This window comes from Gavialis gangeticus, unplaced genomic scaffold (assembly GCF_001723915.1).
Source record: "Gavialis gangeticus isolate Ggan-Ray unplaced genomic scaffold, GavGan_comp1, whole genome shotgun sequence".
NCBI lineage: Eukaryota > Metazoa > Chordata > Crocodylia > Gavialidae > Gavialis > Gavialis gangeticus.
In genome coordinates this window covers 114,916,417-114,936,919 of record NW_017728992.1, presented here as the reverse complement: position 1 = coordinate 114,936,919, position 20,503 = coordinate 114,916,417, and the positions used below count along the sequence as shown (strand labels likewise).

The following is a 20,503-nucleotide window of genomic DNA, read 5'->3' as shown; positions in this document are numbered from 1 at the left end:
CCCAAAGCACTTCAGAGTGCCCCTCCCCTGACTTCTTACTACAGTAGTGCCTGTGTTGCCTGAGGGAGCTGGCAACTCAGTAGGCTCTGCTGGGGCTTCAAGAGGTTTGTACCTATTTCAAAACTCCAGCAGGGCAGGGGCCTTGGTGCGGTGGGTCTTGGGGCGCTTGACCACCTTGGTCCAAGCCCTGGGCTTGACAGTGAGGGAGGTCCTCGAGTTCTCCTTTGTCCTTGAAGGAGACCGTGGTCTACCCTCCGCCTCCCCAGGGAGAAGGGCCTGACAGTAGGAGTCGATCTCCTGCTCGCAGTCCCTGATGGTGCCCAGTCTCTGGACTGCGGCCTGGAGCTCCTCCAGCTGGCATGCCAGAGACCCCAGAAGGGAGCAGACTCCACAAGGGGAGGTGGCCATGCTCCCAGGCCCCAGAGTCTGAAAAAGCGACAGGCATGGGTCATGGAGTAGGTCCTCAAGGAATCTGTTGTAAAATACCAAAAAGAGAACAAGGTGATCAGAAATTATTCACCAAGATAGTCATGCCTAACTACTCTGATTTCCTTCTATGATAATATGTCAGTCTCTGGATGAGAAGAGAGCAGTAGATGTGATATAACTTGATTTTAGGAAGGCTGTTGACAGTCTCCCACAGCATTCTCACTGGTAGGATCATCATGATCAACAAGTACTCATCACTGGTTCAATGTCTAGTTTGAAGGAGGTATCAAGTGGGGTTCCTTGGGGATCTGTCCTGGGACTGGTATTATTCAATGTCTGCATTAATGATTTAGATGATGGGATTGAGTGTGCACTTATCAATTTTGTAGGTGGCACCAAGTTGGGTGGAGCTGTAGACATTTTGGAGGGCAGCGCTAAGATCCAGAATAACCTGGATAGACTAAAAAATTGGTCTGCAGTTAGTCTTATGAGATTCAGAAAAGACAAATGCAAAGCTCTGCACTTGGGACAAAATTATTATATGCACAAAGATAGACTGGGGAGTGACTGGCTAGGCTGCAGTACTGCAGGGGTTACAGTGGACCACAAGCTGAATATGAGCCAAAAGTATGCTCTTGTTCCAAAAAAAAAGCCAACACTATGTTAGGTTGTATTAACAAGGAGTGTCACTTGCAAATAAAAAGAACTGATGCTCCTACTTAATTCAAGACTGGTGAGGCCTCCCCTGGAGTACTGTGTCCAGATTTAGGCATATACTTCAAGAAGGATGTAGATAGTTTGGAAAGAGTCCAGTGCAGAGCAAGGAAAACAATGAGGAGCCTGGGAGACAAGATTTATGAGGAAAGGCTGAAAGAACCAGGGTTATTTAGTCCAGAGAGGGGGATTTTGTAACAGTCTTCAAATATGTGAAGGATGATTCCAAAGAGGATGGAGATAGGCCAGGACTGTCTAACTTGTGGCCTATGGACTGCATCTAGCCCACAAGGTGTTGAAGTCCAGCCTGCAAGTTCCGGCCTATTATTGTCCCTATTGCTTCTGTTTCTGCAGTGGCAGCCAGGGTTTTCAGGACATGAGATCATGGGTGGAGGTGGCCCAGTCAGCTCACTGCTTAGGTGGTGGGAGGAAGTCTTGGGTTGGGCTGCCCAGTAAGCGAGTGGAGGATTGGGCTGGGGCTTGCATTACTTACATGACAGTCATGGCTTGTGCTGCTTGCATGGCATGGGGTCTGAATGTGGTGACGGTGCTGGGCGCCTTCATGGCATGCAACTCCTGTGGGTCATGACCAGTGCTGCTTGCAACTCCCTGCTCTTTTGAAGTTAGACAGCCCTGAGATAGACTATTCTCTGTGACCATAGGGGACAGGACTAGAAGCATTGGCCTCCAGAAGCAGCAGAGGAAATTTCAGTTTGAGATTAGGATGAAAATTCGCTTTGAGATTGGATGAAATTCTGGTCAAGCATTGGGATAGGCTACCTAGAGAAGTTACAGAATCTCCATCTGCGAACATGTTCAAAAGTAGGTTAGATAGATGCATGGCTGGCGTGGCTTAGTCAGAGAGGATCCTGTCTTGAGCAGGGGGCTGGACTAGATGACCTCACAAGGTCTCTTCCAGCCCTACTTTCTTATGATCCCACAATCCTACGCCTGTTTAAAGACCAAACATCCTTCCGATATGCCATGTTTATTTAAATAAGTCTTGACTGATCTTAACTAGGAGGGCCATATGAAAAAGGAATTTCAAAGATAAAGACAAGAGAGAATGGATGAGCGCTTTCTTGTACAGTACATAAATCTGTTAAGCAGGGGTATGTTCAATAAGCTATTGAACTCCATTTACATCTTTCAAGTTGCAAATGATAAGCAGATTCATTATAGTTAAATGGAAATTATATGACAAAGAATACATTACACTTAATTTGTATGCAGCAAAATGAAGCATCTGAGATTTGTAACAGTTATCATATCAGTCTCGTTCTGTATCACTAGAAGGAGATTTATCAGGAAATACTTCACATTATAGAATTTGTTCTCTTTTTAAGAAGAAAAGAATATTCCAGTATTTTTGTGCATTCCAAGGTATGAAGCTACTTTGAGAATTAATCATGAAAATAAAATCTAATGTGATTTGTTTGTTTATTTTCTCTTTTGCAAAATGTGTCTCTTTGGGCATATATTCTTTTCATGCCTTGCTCAAAGGTCACTGCTGTAATAAGATGCAATTGAGTAAGTTTGGAACGTGGTCCAGTAATTTTGCCATTTGTGTTGATTTCCCAATTCAGCGTCTCCTATTTTAACAAAGCACAACCAATAATTAAGGCATCCAATGGCAACTTGGAGAATAATACTGAAGCCTTTTTTTTTGCCCAACTTTGTACCTCTGCTGTCATGGGACCATAGAAGGCTCCATCCCCTTCAATTTGATGATTAATCTTTGTGTGTTTGTGTGCATGCCTAAAGTACACCTTGTTGTTAATATGCATAATTACTGATCTGATTATGACATTAACAATTATCCATACAAACTGTTTTCTTTGTCTGAAGATTTTTTGTTTAGCTGTTTGATTTTGCTGTCCAAGCTATGATATAGAGTTGGAGGCATGATTTTAAGTTAAGATCAGTGTCCTTTTCAGACTATACCTAAAACTTTCTGTGGTACTGTACAATATTCATGTAGGATTTGAAGTAATTAATTATGGAATAACATGGGGAGCAATTGTGTGGCAGCATTCTTAACAAAATGCATATAAATGTATAATTCAGTATTCATAAAAAAATGGAATAGGATGTTTTCACATAATAGTGCCTTTTGCTTCCTTTATGTTGCTATAATATGGGATTTAAGTACCAGTCTCCTTTGTATATATGTGCATATATAAAACAACAAAGAGTTATAGGTGGAGTAAGAACAGAATATTGCCCCTTTTATTGGGAAGGGCAGTCTTTTTTTTTTTTACCACTTACCCTTTCAACTGTCCCAACCACTATCTTGGTGAAGCTTTCTTTTAAAATATCATTGATTATCCTGTCTGTAGCTGTTGTCTAGTGTGGGATTCACAGGAAACCAAAAAAAAAAGTAAACAAGAAAAAGTTTAATACACATGAATGTTTATATATTAGGGTAAGAAAATTCCTTTCTTACAGGTGGGGAGTAGTACGTGGCCACTGCTGACTGACCAAACTGAGTAGCTATTCAGGGAGTCTGTAAGGGCTAAGCAGGAGTCCATGAATCACCTCGTCTCTGCTTTGAACCTTTAGACTGAGGGCATTCTTGGTGCTTTCCCCTTCACCTAGCTTTTTAATCCACAAGTGGGACAGTCCACTGGTCCCTGGTCCACAGGGCCTGTGGAGCGTTCACAGGGGAGTAATGGGTTTCATGAGAAATTTTAGGGTTACTACTTTTTAACGTTGCACTTGTTTACTTGATTAAATTTATTTTCTTGTTTATCCTTTTAATATTTCTGTTGTCCTGTTTAATAAAAGTTCTGTCTACTGTCAGAATTTTGGCTATGGCATTTAAAACAAAAACTGGGAGGGAAGAGCTGTTCACAGACCGCTGGAAGTCTTTCCTCCTTCCCTGTCTGTCTGCCTTCCCCCTCCCTTGCACCAGGAACTGGCATTGGTTTTGGGGAGGGGTGTCTTTAACAAACGCTGCATAGTCTTTAACCATCATTGCATTGTGTTGTGTTTGTGTCCCACTTTAGTTGGGCAATGATTGATGCCATTTAAGCTTAATGCCCTCTTAACATCTCAGCTGTCCCCCTACCAAAAAAACACAGTAGTGATACTACTACACAGGGATAGAAACCTAGTATGCCTGGTTTCCTAACCAGAGCTTGAGATGAGCTATCTCATCACCTGCTTCTCCCACTAAAGCCCCAAAAGCATAGCTTAGCACCCAGCTGGACATTTAAATTCCTCAACCTAAGTTCTCATCATCTCCCTCTCCTCCCCCACTACATCCATGGAAGCATGGTTCAGCACTTGGCTGAACATTTACCACCACAGCCCCCACCAACATGTCCAACCCCTGCCACTGCTCCCTGTCCACAATGGAGGTGAGCACACAAGGGCATGAGTAGGGTTGGCAGTGTTTAATCAGGTCCTACGTCATTCTACAATTCATCACCTTCAGCCCAGAGACAGCAAATGTAGTCAGCCAGCATGTCTCAAGCAAGTGTCAGGTGACTGGCCTTCATTCAAGAATTTGCTGGGGGGCTCATCTCCAAGAGCAGGGTCTCAGGCCGAAATTCTCCCTTGGACTCACAGGTGTTGTGTGGCATGCATGCAGAGACCATGGACCTAGGTACATTGTTTTCTCTGGCATCCATGCATGTCCTCTGGTATCTCCAGCAAGCCTTGCTCAGCAGCTGCAGGATGCAGCATGCTTCCCACCATCTCAAGGCTTGCTGGTCATCCAGGGATCCAGTGAACAGCCTCATCAGCTGGTGATGCAGTGGGTAGGCAATGTCCCCGATCAGTAGTGGGAGTACAGTCTTTCCCTCAACCTGTATGTGAAGGAGTCCAAGGGCAAAGTGTCTGTTCCAACAGTTCTGGGTGGAAAGGAGCTTCTAAATATGCGGGTGTCTTGCACCTTTCTCAGTGGCCACTGTCCACAACTGCCAAGAAGTAACCCTTCTGCTTGTTGAATTCCTGAACATGGTGCTCAAGGAGAAGGAGGAAGATGTGTGTGCTGTCCACATCCCCAATGCAGTTGGGCAACCTTTGGTTGCCAACCCATCCATAGCCTCCTGTGCACTGGCAAGGAGTTTGATGTGCAAGCCCATGATCTGTTGGTTTTCCTCTTGAACTGTGTCTCCAGCCATTGACTAGCCCGTGTTGAAATGGTACCACAGATCGGAGACTGAAATGGCAATGCAATTCTCTATGGATAAGAGGGTGTATGGTTGTTGTCTTGCATGTGTAGGGCAAGCTCGGTACAGGTTTCCAGTAGGATGTTCCGGGACATGCAGAAGTTCACGTGCCACTGATTGTCATCCCAGGTGGCCATGATGATCTGTTCCCACCAGTTGCTGCTCATCTGCCTGGCCTGGAAATGCTTCTCTGTGGTTTGGAGCCACTCTCATTGACTAGACACAACATGCTGATCTGTGAAGATCTTCAGGATTACAGCTGTTGCAGACTAGGATCTGGATGTGGCCATGGACCTTCTTGTGAGGCAGTGGCCTTGACCCTAAGGCTTTGGTCTGCTACCTCTCCAGTAGACCACAGGGGCAGAAAGAGATGGCCAGAACCCTCCATCTGGGGGGCCTAGGCACACACCTACTCCCTGCCACTGGAGTGGTCAGCCAAGGTCAGCTGAGTCTACTCCATGGTGGGACAAGGTGCAGCACAACCAATCCCATGACAAAAGCGATGCCTGTTTATAGCCATAGATAGCTAATTCTTCCCCAAATCCTTGTTCTCTGAAGTGGTAGTGAATCTAAAATCATGGTTATATGCTGTACATAAAAGTCATTCCTGGTATTTGTATTTCCTTTGTTACCTTCCACATTCATCAGATATCCACCTTTTTATTTTGTTTTGGGTGAACATATCCAGTCCATCTCACAAGACCATTAAGTCTTTTAAATACTCTTTTCTTTTTTGAGTGCTTCTTTTCTTAGGTGGTGAGCACATTATTGTGTTTATACACCGATATAACATTATGTAACATTTTACATAACATTCAGCGTGCTGTTTCCTTTATATCTAAAGTATATTCATATTTTAAACACTACTGTATGTAGTGTAGACTGCTTTGAGCCCTCACCATGGCTCCCCTTGATGATTTGTTTTTTTCGTGAGAAAATGCAGCTTTATCTGAACTATCATTGCTAGTAATTTTTCATGAATTACTAACCTCATGTTACACAATTGGTTTCAAATTAACCTTTCACATTGTTCAAGTCAGCTGTTTTCATGAGTTTTTACTTAGGAGGGAGGGCTAATAGGGACATGGGTGCAATGATGGGATTGACTCTTCCTTGCTTATTTTATTTGGGAACTTTTTTGTGGAGTTCTATAGTTTGGTTGACATGGAAAGACTTTTATGAGGATTGGGTGGGGTTTTTTGTTTGTTTTTACCCCTTACCCTTTTACCTACCCCAGATGCCATATTTTGGTGAAGCTAATTTCCATTTTTCTTGAACATTTAGATTCATGTTCTTGTTCCTCAATATTCTCAGTATGTCACACTTTGACCACCTGTAGTAGCATGCCCGCATTGCATTGGATTATGCCGTGAAAACCATCTTACTTACTTGCTCCTACTTTACACATGCAGAGTACTGTAAAAATGTGACTATGCCACTTTTTGGCACATACTTAGTGACACTTTCAGGTTGTCTGTCCTGGTTTTACTTGTCAGCACCTGCTACGTCATATTTTTTTCAACATTCAATTTATACAGAACAGGAGCAAGTATGCAGCAGCATTCCTTAGCTCTGTTTGAAATGGTATAGACATGCCCTAAGAAAGACATTGCATGAACATGTGGCTCTTGTTAGGTTCTGACTGCTGAGCACTCTGCACCAAACTATCTAAACAACTTAGTCTTATGGCAATATAGTCATCTTTACAAGAAATATTCATATTTTCTTAATAAAAGCTATGTCTCCTAAGGATGTTCCTTTTGGAGAGTGGACCCAAAAATGGTTACCTTTACGATGCTCAAATTGCCATTGAGATGAATTGTATTTTATTCCCTCTGTGGTGAGATCCAGCAAAGATTCCAATTATTGTGGTGGTATTTTTTGTGATGCAGGTGCTTATCCCCTAGAAGTTGAAGCAAACCTTTTCCCTGAAAATAACTAAACAAGCATCTTTTGGTACCTGGCTATCTTTACTAAACAAATTTGAACCAGTTATGCAAAGTTGAAATGCTTCTATGATACCTCAACAAGTGTGTGGATGTACCAGCTGTCATTTTCATATAAAAGATAATGCTCCTTCTCTACAATGGCTAGTATCAGTTTGAGATTTTAGTTTTTGTTCTTGTAAGACTTGTCATTTCTTTTAATGAAAAGGCTATTAAGTGCTATTTATATTGCATAAATTTGAACTTTAAGTGAGAAATTTTTCAAACTATGAAATTGTTTCTGCAGTGCCACGAGGCAGACAAGCTGGTGATAACTTTGTTGAATCATCCATTCTTGCTGCCATCCACCGAGTTGACAGTGCAATTAACTCCACAAGAAGAAATTTGTTTTCACAGTAAGAATGTATTTTATCTTTGCTCACAGAAATCTTTCACATTTTTATTCTGCTTAGCTACTGTTCATTTTTTTTAAATTACAAAAAAAGGTTACTGTAATATAATTGTCAGAATGTGCTTTTTCTTGTAGCTAGGCTGTTGTTTCTTAATAGCAGTCATTATCAGTTCAGTTTTCTGAAAGATTATATTGTTTGACAAAGAATAAAATCAGATGATATGCTTTTTACTGTTTCACTTTCTTGGCCTCTTGGCTTCTAGGACCATTTATTTGTCATGCAGCTATTTTCTGTGGCCTGCAACAGTCTTCTAAACAATAGACTAATCTGGCCTTGGACTCTTTATCAATAGATTAGGCAACCTTTTCCTTACTAAAGAAATAAGGCATGATAGAGATCTCCATTTTTATTTTATCCTTTAACCATAGCCCTAATCCCTAGAGAACTGAGGCAAAGCATTTAATTTAGTGACCCCTATGCTTTCTTCATTGAATGATGCAAAAGGGAACAGAGTTGTAGACAAGTAGCTTAGGCCGTTTATAGACAACACTTTAAGGAGGGCTTAAAGCAGGTTAAATGCCTTTTGCACCACTTTAATGGCATTGCTGTTTGCATATTCAGTGGTGTATTCTGAGTTAATTCCAGCCGCTGTAGCACATTCGGTAGCATAATGCTCCTTAAATGACTTTGGGATGCAGCAAATGACTTTGGGGTGCTGCAAAGTGAAACACCTCCAAGGAGTTTTAGTTTCCTACCCTACAGTCCTGGAGAGAGGCACCAGGCTCCGTGCAGCCCAGAGGCTCTGCAGGCAGCCCAGCAGTAGCCCAAGAAGGCAGGCTCCACAGAAGGAGGGAAAAAAAAAAGACAAGTGGCCAGCCTGATCTTTTTTTACCCCCCAAAGCCTGCCTGCCTGCCTGCCTGAGCTGTGTGGGGGCCTGGTGCTTCTCTCCACAGCTGTGGCACCCCACCAGGACTGCACAAGCGGGGGGTGGGGAGAGGGAGGGGAAGAGGAGGTGCCACTGGCGTGGAGGGAAGCACCAGTCCCTTTCCCCCACAGCTCAGGGACTGCTCTGCCCACCAGCAGCTCACTCTCCCTTCCCCACCGCTGGAGAGGCAGGTAAGGATCAGGCTCTGACACTGGTGTACAAAACACAGGGTTCTACTTCACTCTAAATTGAAGTGGTGTTTTTAAAAAAAACACCACTTCAGTTTAGGGAGAATTAAACCTCCATGTTATCTACAAACGGCCTTAGTTGTTAAAAGGTGACACAGATGTAGAAAAACACCAAAGGGACTGACAGTGCTAAGCATGAGTTAAAGGAGTACCTTTGTTCTCTTGATGTCATCAGAGTCTCATAGTTCTTTTCATGAATTGTTGAAACTCACAGTATTACATTCTTTTAACATTTAATTGCAAAAGATAAAAGTAGTTATGTGGTGTTCCAGCATATCTGGGTGTTACAGCATATCCCTCTTGTTCACAGTAGCCAGGAAGTTCTAGTAATTCAGAAGGCAGGGCAGGGTAGCACCTTGCAGACCAACTGGTTCAGACGCATAAGCTTTTGTGGGCGACAGTCTACTTTGTCATATGCCATCCGACTTTGTAGGGTGTCACCTATGAAAGCTTGCACCTCTCTGAACCAGTTTGCCTCTAAGGTGCTACCCTGCCCTGTCTTCTGTTTGACTTCAGATGGCACAGTTAACTACCTCTCTTTGATTTTATGGTAAACTTCAGGCAGTTATGGGAAATTAACTGGTTCCTCCTTTTTTGAGGGGTAACAAATAACTTTACACAAATTTCTTTCTACATGCTTTCCCCCTTATCAAAAAGCAATTAAACAGGTGGTAGGAGGTCTGATGCTTTCTCCTTGAATATACAATGTATGAACAATTTTGTATGAGTTGGATGATGGGGAGAGAATGGAGGTAGGTCATATTTGCACTCGTATCAGTGTAGTAGATCAAAGCACAACAGCTTTTTGTTGTGTTAATTTAATTGGCTTTACTTTTATAACCTTTTAATTGGCTTTACTTTTACATTGAATTGGCTTTACTTTTATAACCTCTCAAAAAACACTGTTGTGAAGATGGAATGTTGTGCTTATTACTGTCAAAGGCTTCTACTATCATAAGCCTGAAAGTATTTCTATACTGCAGTCAAACATATGATGGCAGCTCATATAGACTTCATCTAACCTTGAAATACCTTACTTGGGTACTGCTACTAATGTAGCCACAGCAACACAAGCTCAGCACAGGCTGCTGCATCAGTATTTCTGCTGGACTGAGCCACATGTTGGTGTGGCTTCACCCATAGCATATCCTCAGTGAGCCATTTAAAACTAGCTCAGAGTACGTCCACATGAGCTACAGAAACACCTTTGTCTATAGTATAGATCATGCATGCTATCCTGCGTTCCTGTACCTTAAGACCTCTAGCAGGCTATCTTTATTGCTTTTACTTTCAGTTGTTGAATGTTTGCAAAGATATTCTGAGAATATTTCTGCCCAGTAATTAGTTTTTTATGTATGGGAAGGACGGCCATAAGCAAGAACTGAAGAAAATAACACATGGTAAAGGAGAAAAAAGAAATAAAGAGAAAAGGGATGATTTTATTTAACTATCACTCTTTTTCCAGAGCTATTAGTGACTCATTAGCTGCAGCTTGACTACCTCTGATGCATAAACTTCAACACATGCTCCTCTTTTTTTGCAGGCATCCCCAAACCCCCACTGACCTGTTGGCTCAATTCCGCTATCCACGGGATCCTTTCACTATAGAGACTGCAAGAGCAGGGGAGATATTTGAGCAAACTCTTCAGTTGATTCAGGAACATGTTAAACAGGGTCTCAGTGTTGATTTTGATGGAATAGGTGGGTACACGTAAATGCTAGTATCTATTTTGTCTGCAGTTTATTGTGGTACCCCACTAGTGAAACTTGCAATGTCATCTTATATTATTATAGTGTTTTTCACCTAGTGCCTCAGTTTTATATAAAGTATACTGCAGATAAGGTAGACTATTATGTGACTGCTGCTGTCATTGAAGGTAGTAGCCATTCTGTGCCGGTCTCACTGTACACATAAATGAAACATCATTTATGCAGTTGAAACTACTGGATAAACTTGGACAGAACAAAGTACCAGAGCTGGAAATTAACCATCACATGTGGCTTAACAGCTTTACATTTTTTGAAAAATGCTTCAGCTACCACGAGTGTTCAGAGTCTCGTTTTCTTGTTCTCAAACATAGCCTTTCCTGTAGCACAATTTCCTTTTTATATTTTAGAACCTGAGTCAGAACTGACTGAACATTGTGTAATGCCATCTTATAAGTTTCTAATTAAAGCTCAGCGATGCAAGGGAGAACTGGGCTAGTGGGATTACCATTATTTAGATGAGAAATTACAGCTTGTATAAATTACAGCTTGAAACAGACCTATGAACTATTATATTAATATATTTACAGTATTTTACTCTGTACTGTCCTGTACATAGTACAGGAGAATCAAAAATTGAACTCTCCAATCCTCTTTTAAATATTGCCATAATTTTCTAGTGCAAACTCCTATTCATTTTTCAATAGACTTCCATCTCTTTTTTTTTTGTTCTGTTTTACTCTCAATTTTACTATCTTTACTATTCAGACATATTTTCTTTACTAATGTTCAAATCCATCTTCTGTGAGTAAAGAAATATGTCTGTGATAGTTACTATGTCTCAAAAAATGTAGAGCAATTTAGATTGCTACAAAGGTGCGTACAATTTTAATATTCTGTTGTTGTTGCATCAGAAATCTGCAATATAAATTCTACCACATTAGTAGAGACTAATAAAAAACTGTGCATATTTAGAAAACTGACATCTGAATTTTCCAGGCACTATATTTTTTTCTTAACTTGAAGACTCATTTATGTCCAAAATTTCCAACCCACTTGTGCTGGTTAAAAACTGAATATTATAATGTAACTGATTTGTTTCTCAAGAAGATTCTCCTTTGCTTTGATTAGTTGCATGATAGCAAATAAAAAAATTACCACCTTTATTTCTGACATGATTAGTATCTGAAAGAGAAAATGGCCTGTGGTCAAAAGCTCTTGCCAAACTGAAGTAGGCAAAATTTAAATGCTAGCATAAGTTAGGGAGGTTCCTTTTAATAAATATTAGATGTGTTTATCAGTATTCTATTTCAGGCATGTTATATGCATCTTGAAAGTCAATGCAATACATTATGTTGGCACAAACAACAGTATAAACCTCCAAGTTCTGGTGCCTGATTCTGTTATCACAACTTGAGCAGGGTGCCGAGCCAACCCATCCCTATATTTTGTCATTACTGCGAGAATTTTTCCCTTCAAAAAGTATAAGGAAAAATAGTCTCTGTTGTTTTGTACTTCATTTAATTTTAATGTGCCAGCAAATGTAATGAAAGGGATAAAACCCACAATGGAATGAGACTTTCAGAATTACCTAGAAGCTAAATGGATTCCACCTCCTTAAAGGTATATGCTATGTTTGATTTTTAATTTTATTCACTAATGGTTCTGTAGAATATAACAATAGGGGGTTGCACGTGCATAAATACATTTTCCCATACCAAGTGTTTATGATTGTGCCTTTTTCCTGTAACTGTGTGAAAGTTAGTGTACAAGTAATATGCAGGCAGGAATGACATGCTATGTAGTCCCACTTTAGCTGCTGTTTGAGTCCTTTGGCTATAATATTTGTTGTGAACTCCTCCCTCTGGAATTCTGAGTTAAAGACCAGGGCAAAAACAGTGATGTGCAACATTCATTTTCTCTAACATTTATGGCTAAGGTAGTATTTTGTCACATTGCCAGTAGTGCAAGGTCAGCATCATCTTTTTTGGAGCGTATACAGGTCTTTGGATTCTTGTCCATCTGAAGCTTGGGGTGTAATTCTCCTACTTATTGATCCACTTTTAGGTTGTTACATCTCAAATATGCAGCTCATGTACAGGTCCACTGGGCCACCTGCATTTCTGCCTTTTTAGAATCTGTTATCAATTATATGAAGATTGATAGCCATATTAAAGTAATGTACATTTATTAGCAGATGGAACTTAATTTTGAAGAGAATTATTTAAGAAATAAACCACCTGTAGACACACAGGATGCATCCCCATGAGTATGCACATGCAGGGGTGTGCATTTCCCACAGGACAAATAGCAGTGGCACATATTTGTGTTTGACCCTGGGCACACTCCTGCACGTGTGCTCTTCGCAGCCTTTCCTGGGGCCCTGGGGGCATCCAGGTAAGGAGGGCATCTCCTGATATAAAAAATAAAAAACACCTGCCACACTGCAAATGAGCAGCATAGTGCATGGGTGGCAGCAAACGGCTTTGAGGCACCACAAATCACATGTGCGTGCTCATGTAGATGTACCTACATAGTCTAATCTAGTCTTATTCTCCCATACAGAATGCTTAGATGGGTTTCTTTCCTTGAGGACACTGAGTAATTCTTGGGATTTATCATGGCATCCGTTTGTTTCTCAGTTTTTCCACCAGGTTTTCCTACTCTCAGGGAAATTGCGTTGTTATGAACTCTCATTCCCCTTGTGTGTCCCTGGCCTCTAATTACCATGGTCCTCAAGGTCATTCGGGACAACTTGTGAAGCATTCCCGTTGACTAAAACCGTTTTATTGGAGTCAGATCGCCTAAGAGAATGCCTCCTATCCTCATGGCTCACTGTTCAGACAGTATGACCCATTTAGCCTTAGTAGTCTTTCACTCATCTGATGACTGCACTTAACCTGTAAAAGGTATCCTGTTACCTGACATTCTAATACTTACATACATTCATCTTATTACACATACATAAATATATTATCTAATAAATAAAACTTGCTTTGAGGTACAGATGAGCCTTTGCCACTTAGCATTTCACTATTTGTCATAAAAATGCATTCAGTAATTTTTTGAATGCCCCAGACAAGACTGGTAAGGAACAGATTAGTAGTGGGGACATAAACTTCCATTTCTAGATCATTATTTCAAATGCAGCTCAGTAATAACTGAATATTTTTAGCAGCTGATATTGGTGTCATTGACTTGGTGCTCTCTGAAGAAACATTCATGGGGCACCTATTCTGTATCACATTGGACAAGAATTGGGGTATTGTCAGCCATTCCCAGGAAATGTTTCAGGGGCAACTGGGAGTGTTGGTTGTAGCTTTATTCATCTAAGGGTATAGGCAGACAAGGTTTTTTGGGTAAATTTGATATCCTGTATTAGACTAACTAAATAGTTGGAAAAGTTGTTCTTTGCAAGCTTTTTGGCATAAAGACCCTTCTTTAGGGGTGAATAAATATTTACTTCCATATGCATAAAGCTTGGAGGCTATCATGAGGACTTCAGAGTTTTAGTAACTGATTGTGGGGCCTAAATTGGAGGACTCTGATTTCCACATGGCATGGTGGTATCTTTTGTGGAATAATGGTTCCTGTCATGTCTTCTCACCACACCCTGAAACATGATTGCAAATTTATAATTTGGTGTCTCTTCTTTAAATGTAGAAGATCCTTCAGTGCAGGGACATGAACAATAAAAGCTTCTATACACACATGATTTGCTGGGATTTACTAGACAATCATTTACCTTGTTACTGTGCAATAAAAAATTATAAATGCCAAAATAAAAGCATGATATATTATCCATTAAGGCCAAATGTAATGTGAATTTCCCTTCTCTCTCAGCACACAGATTACAGGGTTTAAGGAAACGACGAGATTTCCTAATCCTGTGAGCTATGGGTTAATGGAAACCTATGTGGGTAGATATTCTTTTGGATGGTATCCTACTGGAAGGACCCTCCTTTAAGAGTGCTGTCACTAATGACTCACTGGGCACATCTACACAAGATACTAAATGTGCAGTAGACTAATTCTGCTGTGCATTAGTGCATCGTGGCAAAAGCTGTGCTAATGAGCAGTAGAATTACACAATAGTGTCACAAAAAAGCCGTGCGCCAACACTACTGTGCAGTAGCACTGGTTACTGTGCCTTCAGTTTAGTACCTGTTATTTCAGGTACTAAACTGAAAGCACAGTAACCATGGCACATTAATGAATGTGTAGATGTGCCCACTGTGCACCTAATTTAGAGCTGCATCTGCTGTGATATTGCTGTAGATGTTTTGGGGTACGGATGAGCCTTCTCCTTGTGGTGAATAATACTTGTAATCTTGCTCTGTGGGCATTTTTTTTTAGTGGAATCTTATCATCTCCCTCACTTTTGACTGGCCCACCAGGTGCAACATTCTCCATTTACTTTAAAAAGTATATTTGGGATTTAGCCAAGCTCTAGAATCTTCTCTAGGAGCTATAACTAGCTGATCAATACAGTGATGAAGAATATATTGATGGAAATCAGTGCAAATTATCAGTAAGAGCATCATGAGTAGAGAGAAGATAGGATAAAAACCAAAACCAAGTTACTGTGTATTTTATCTCAGCTAAGCTTGGCTGTTTCTTGGACGATTTGGGTAGACTCTGACTTATACCTAAAGCCACTTGATATGTTATGTCAAGAACTAGGCTACAACCTTTTTTTTCCCCCTGAACTCTCCCCACCCACCCTACTTCCTGTCCCAAAAAAGGCTAAGCTTTTTAATTAATTTGAAGCTTAATTTGAAACATTCCCTATTTTGCTCTCCTGTTCCTTCTTGTCCCATCCTGTGCCTCCACGCCTGCCTCATGGTCCATCCAGGTGCTAACTTATGTAGCAAAGATTCACAGGACTTACCTCCACTGTATGTCTGACTGTCTGTATTGAGTAGTCTTTGATTCCAGCAGTCCAAAGCTAGCTCAGACAAATGTATCTCCCTAAATACCCTTTATTCAGCAACACTAACAACTGTATCCTCAAAGATATAGATAATGTTCATAAAACCTAATATATATGATGCATATCATGCTCGGCACAGATATGTAATATTGCAGCCATGTTTTGTTAAATGCTAGGTGAGTGACCTTATTTACCATTGATAGTTCTTGTACAAAGCATATGGCATCTGACATGATGTAGAGGAAGTCTTATGTACTATTTTAAACATACTAGCAATAAAAAACACTGAAGATTTGCTGTTACTAGAGATCTCATTCTGTTCTTAATTTGTTTTGGTTTTATTGCTCTGCTCTTACAAATAAAAGGACAATTTCCTTCCATATTCACAGCCTCTAGATGGCATTTTGTTTTCATCTGCCAAATGTTCTAAATGGTTGAAAATTTTTGTTGTGCAGTGCTTTAGTGTAGGATCCAGATGTTCAGCACCTGCTTTTTTCAGTAAGGAGAAGTTCTAGATAAGCTTTTTTCACAGTCAACTAACAGATGTATTTACTAAAAAATCCCTTCAAACCAGCCTTTGAGTTTGTTGCCATGGTACTTTTTATCTTTAATTCAGAAGATTTAAAAGGTGAAAGCAAAAGAAGAACTGTGTGGGTTGATGAAGTTCAGATTATGCCTGTTATCTCCATACCAAATAGTTAATATTGTTCTTTGTGATATTCAGGAAGCTTCTAGATAATTCGCCTTGAATTTTTTTCAAGTAATTTTCCTGTAATAAAGTATTGGCTATTTTAAAATAAATACCAAAGTTTTTAAGAACAAATTTCAATATCCCTTTAACCTCACTTCTCTTATAATGACAGTGTTATTGCTTCTGTCATTGTAAAAGAAACTGTCATTCAAATGCATTGTGGTGTGTTCATACTCAGAGATGAATCAATATCATCACTGCTGTGTAATGGAAGAATTGGCCTTTCTAGATACTCCTTATTAGTCGCATGCTGTCACTTTCATCATTTAGAGTTAAGTAGAAGAAGGGAGCATTTCTAAAGGGGTGATCATTACATCCCAACATGCAAGTGTTTTACTGTGTTTCCTACTTTTCACATGACTCTTCTGGGGTAAGGATCTAAAACAGGGGTGGGCAATTATTTTGGGTGGAGGGCCACTTACTGAGTTTTGGCAAGCCATTGAGGGCCTCATGACAGGAAGCCAGGGCAGATAAATATTAATTTTTCTAAATTTTTTAGCGGCCCTGTGGGCCAGATAGAATACCAGGCAGGCTGCATTCAGCTCCTGGGCCACATTTTGCCCACCCCCAATCTAGGAGGAAAAAACAAAGGCATTGCAGTGGTGATTTATGAAAGGGAAATCACTTTTTCTTTTTAACTCTATTGGCTTGATTAATTCTGGAAAGATGCCTATAAGAGGCAAAGTTGCTTTGCTGTTCTTTTTAGATCTTCTGGTGCTAAGAACTTGGACCAAAGGAAAGGGGTTTGAACAGACGTGGAGTTGGAGCTTTATGTTGGTGAATCTTCACTCTGGCTTTTAGAGCTAAAATCCAGCACTTTTTAACAAATGTACTATAATGAAATGTCATAGAATCATAGAAAATTAGTATTGGAAGGTACCTCAGAAGGTCATCTAGTCCAAGCCTCTGCTCAAAACAGTACCAGCCCCAACTAGATCATCCCAGCCAAGGCTTTATCTAGCCATGTCTTAAAAACCTCCAAGGGTGGAGACTTCACAGCCTCTCTTGATAGCCTGTTCTAGTGCTTTATTACCTTTCTTGTGGGAGAGTTTTTCCTAATATCTAACTTAAACTTCCCTTCCTGCAACTTGAGACCATTGTCTTACAGTGGTGCTTAACTTCTGGCCCACAGGCTAGATCAGGGGTGGGCGATTATTTCATCTGGAAGGCCATTTAGTAAGTTTTGGGGACCACATCCATCTCTATCTGTCTCGTCTCTGTCTCCCTCCCTCTCCTTCCCTCCCTTCCTCTTCCTCCAGAACCTGGCTGAAGCTTTAGTTCATTAGGAGCCCTGATGCTCAGCTGTAGGTCTTCCAGTAGTGTCACTGCTGACTCTGATGCAGAAGAAGCTCCTGCCTGGGTCCACAGCTGAGCATTGGGGCTGCTAGCAAGCTACAGCTTCACCCGGGCTCTGGAGGGAGGGAAGAAGCAGGAAAGAGGAGAGGAGAGGGAGATGGTGCTGCCTGCCCAGCATGACAGCAGCTTCTGCCTCGATCCACAGCTGATGCTGCTGGCAGATTTTGGGTTGGGGCTCCAGACAGGAGCTTCCACTGCACCAGCAGGTTCTGCATCTGGGCTCCTGAACCAGCCTGTGACCTCCAAGGCTGATGACGCTGCCCTCTTGCTGCGGCAGGATCCCCTCCCAGATCCATAGCAGATGCCTGATGCTGCTGGGTGGAAGCAGTCCTACCCACTGCCCTGGCACCATGTGGTTGGAGCTGCCCATGGATCAAATCCAATGAGTTGGTGGCTGTCCACCTGTGGGCCAGATCAAACCTATTGGTGGGCTAGATCCAGCCTGCAGGCCATATTTTGCCCACTCCTGGGCTAGATCCTGACCAGGAGGCTATGTCATCTGGCCCATGAGTCTCCCCACAGGTCCAAAAATTTGGTGGGGGAGTGGTGACAGTGTTGACTTGCAGCTCTCCTGCTGTCAGATTTTCAGACACAGGGGGAGCCCTGCAGCTCGATGATGTGGCCTTGCACGCAAGATCATGCCAGTGAATGGTGGGCCCAGCCTGTCAGGTCCCCCTGCAGATGGATTCACATCAGCCCCACACTAGGTTATGGTCATGGATTGATGCCAGACACAGAATCAAGCTTGTAGGTTGGCCCCATACAACTCAACTGACCCATGGGGACAGAAAGGTGCGCACCACTGTGTTTTGGATGTTTTTAGTTGTTAGGCAATGGACTTAATGTCCATTGAGCTATGATAGAAATCCATGCAAGAGTTCTAGACAGCTACCTTCAGTATCATTTATGATGCTATCTTATGGTTTATGCAGGTTATTGTAGTTTGGTTTATGGAATTGTAGAAGGTAGAGATGGAGAAGATATATGCCAGTCTGAGAATCATTCCTGCAGTTTATTTCTCAGTGCTTTATTCAGATCACTGTTAAAGGGCAGTGAGTGATGGAGAACTACTTTTACTAGAAGCTGCCTCTAGTGGCAAAAGTAATATGTTCTTTAAAAAAAAATTTTTTTTCTAATATGCTGCTTATATGTTTCTTTGCCTAATTGGCTTCTATCACTTCTAGTTATAAATGCACCTCCTATGTGCTACCCTGAGGCATTCTTCTTCTTTAACGTTTACATCATCCAAATATTTGTAGACAGTTCTAATATTCCTTTTAGCCTTTGTTTAGCCAAGCTCTTATTTCTTTTAATCTTTCTTCGTATCTCAGTCCCTTTGGCTCTTTAAATGATGCTGGTGGTGCTTTGAATTTTCTCCAATTTATCTACATCCTCCGTCTTTGAAATTCCAGAACTAAAAGGAGTATTCTGGGTTTGGTCACACTGGGGATTATTATCTCCTTACTCTTTTGACATGATTCCTCTGCCTTAAAAACCAAAATTGCATTAATGTTTTTTGCTGTTGTGTTGCATTGGTAGCTCAGGGTTAATTTGTGCTAGTCCCTAATGACTCTTCATTGTCTTTCAGCACTACTGCCTTCCAGATATCTTCTTCCCATTTAGAAGTGTTCCACAGTCTGCTCTTTCACCTCCTTGGTATTTTAACCCATATTCCTCAGGTTTAATAACATTTGAAACTTGACGACATGAATCCTGTCCATTATTTAACCTATTGTATGGAGGGTTTGGGGTTGTTTTTTTCATTTCTGTCAATTACTTTTCATGTTCTCCACAGCACCACCCTTTTGCAACTGTTGAATCTTTCACTGTGGCTGTAACTTTACAGCCCAGTCCTCCCATTTCAATTAATAGGTTTGCCTTTGGCTTAAGTAGGAGCAGATCCCTAGTCTCTATCAGGAAATCTGTGCATATTATCTCCTGACAAACGTTTTACGAAAAAGATGCTTTTATCCAGGTATAACCATGATACTAGTATTGAGAATCCTAAGAATTTCACATGGATTCTGAGTCATTTTTAAAATACAAGATCAATTAATTTCTTCAAATGTTGTGTTTCAGAATTTCGCTACAATGATCTGGTTTCCCCACACTACCTCAGTCTGATTGCCAATCTCTCTGGATGTACAGCTCACAGACGCTTCCCGGACTGCTCTGACATCTGTTTCCATCAAAAATACAGAAGCTACGATGGAACATGTAACAATCTACAGTACCCAATGTGGGGAGCCTCTCTGACTGCTTTTGAACGGATCCTTAAACCTGTGTATGAAAATGGCTTTAACATACCCAGGGGTTTCAATCATGACTCTTTGTATAATGGTTATCCCCTTCCACTACCACGGCTTATCTCAACAAAAATGGTTGGTACAGAGACCGTAACTCCTGATGACAGATACACTCATATGGTCATGCAATGGGGCCAATTTTTAGACCATGACTTGGATCAGACGGTGCCTGCCCTGAGTATGTCTCGTTTTTCTGATGGACAGTCTTGTAGCTCATTGTGCACTAATGATCCACCTTGCTTCCCTGTCATAATTCCTCAGAATGATCCTCGAGTGACAAATTCTAAATGCATGTTCTTTGTTCGCTCAAGCCCAGTTTGTGGTAGTGGAATGACCTCTTTAATAATGAATTCGGTCTATGCAAGGGAGCAGATTAATCATTTAACATCTTACATTGATGCCTCTAATGTCTATGCAAGTTCTGAGTGGGAGTCAGAAGAGCTAAGGGATAAAACAAATCACCATGGCCTCCTCAAAGAAGGCCTACTGGTCCCATCTTCTAAAAAGCACTTATTACCATTTGCCACAGGTCCACCAACTGAATGCACAAAAGATGAAAATGAAAGCTCTACACCATGTTTCCTTGCAGGAGACCACAGAGCCAATGAGCAGCTGGG

The 20,503-nt window shown here is 41.2% G+C and overlaps 1 protein-coding gene and 1 long non-coding RNA gene across 2 annotated transcripts in view; one reads left to right on the top strand and one right to left on the bottom strand.

Moving 5' to 3' along the window:
• PXDNL (peroxidasin like) overlaps positions 1–20,503 on the top strand; it is a 407,402-nt gene that overhangs the window by 314,246 nt on the left and 72,653 nt on the right. The window contains exons 15-17 of the mRNA XM_019527126.1: positions 7,554–7,662; positions 10,377–10,534; positions 19,660–20,463. Of these exons, the coding sequence (XP_019382671.1) occupies positions 7,554–7,662; positions 10,377–10,534; positions 19,660–20,463 (1,071 nt within the window). The remainder of the gene's footprint in view (positions 1–7,553; positions 7,663–10,376; positions 10,535–19,659; positions 20,464–20,503) is intronic.
• Positions 6,643–20,503, bottom strand: part of LOC109304503 — a 22,108-nt gene continuing 8,247 nt past the window's right edge. Inside the window, exons 2-3 of the long non-coding RNA XR_002099407.1 lie at positions 9,768–9,779; positions 6,643–6,654 (exon numbers count right to left, since the gene is read on the bottom strand). This is a non-coding gene — a long non-coding RNA (uncharacterized LOC109304503). The remainder of the gene's footprint in view (positions 6,655–9,767; positions 9,780–20,503) is intronic.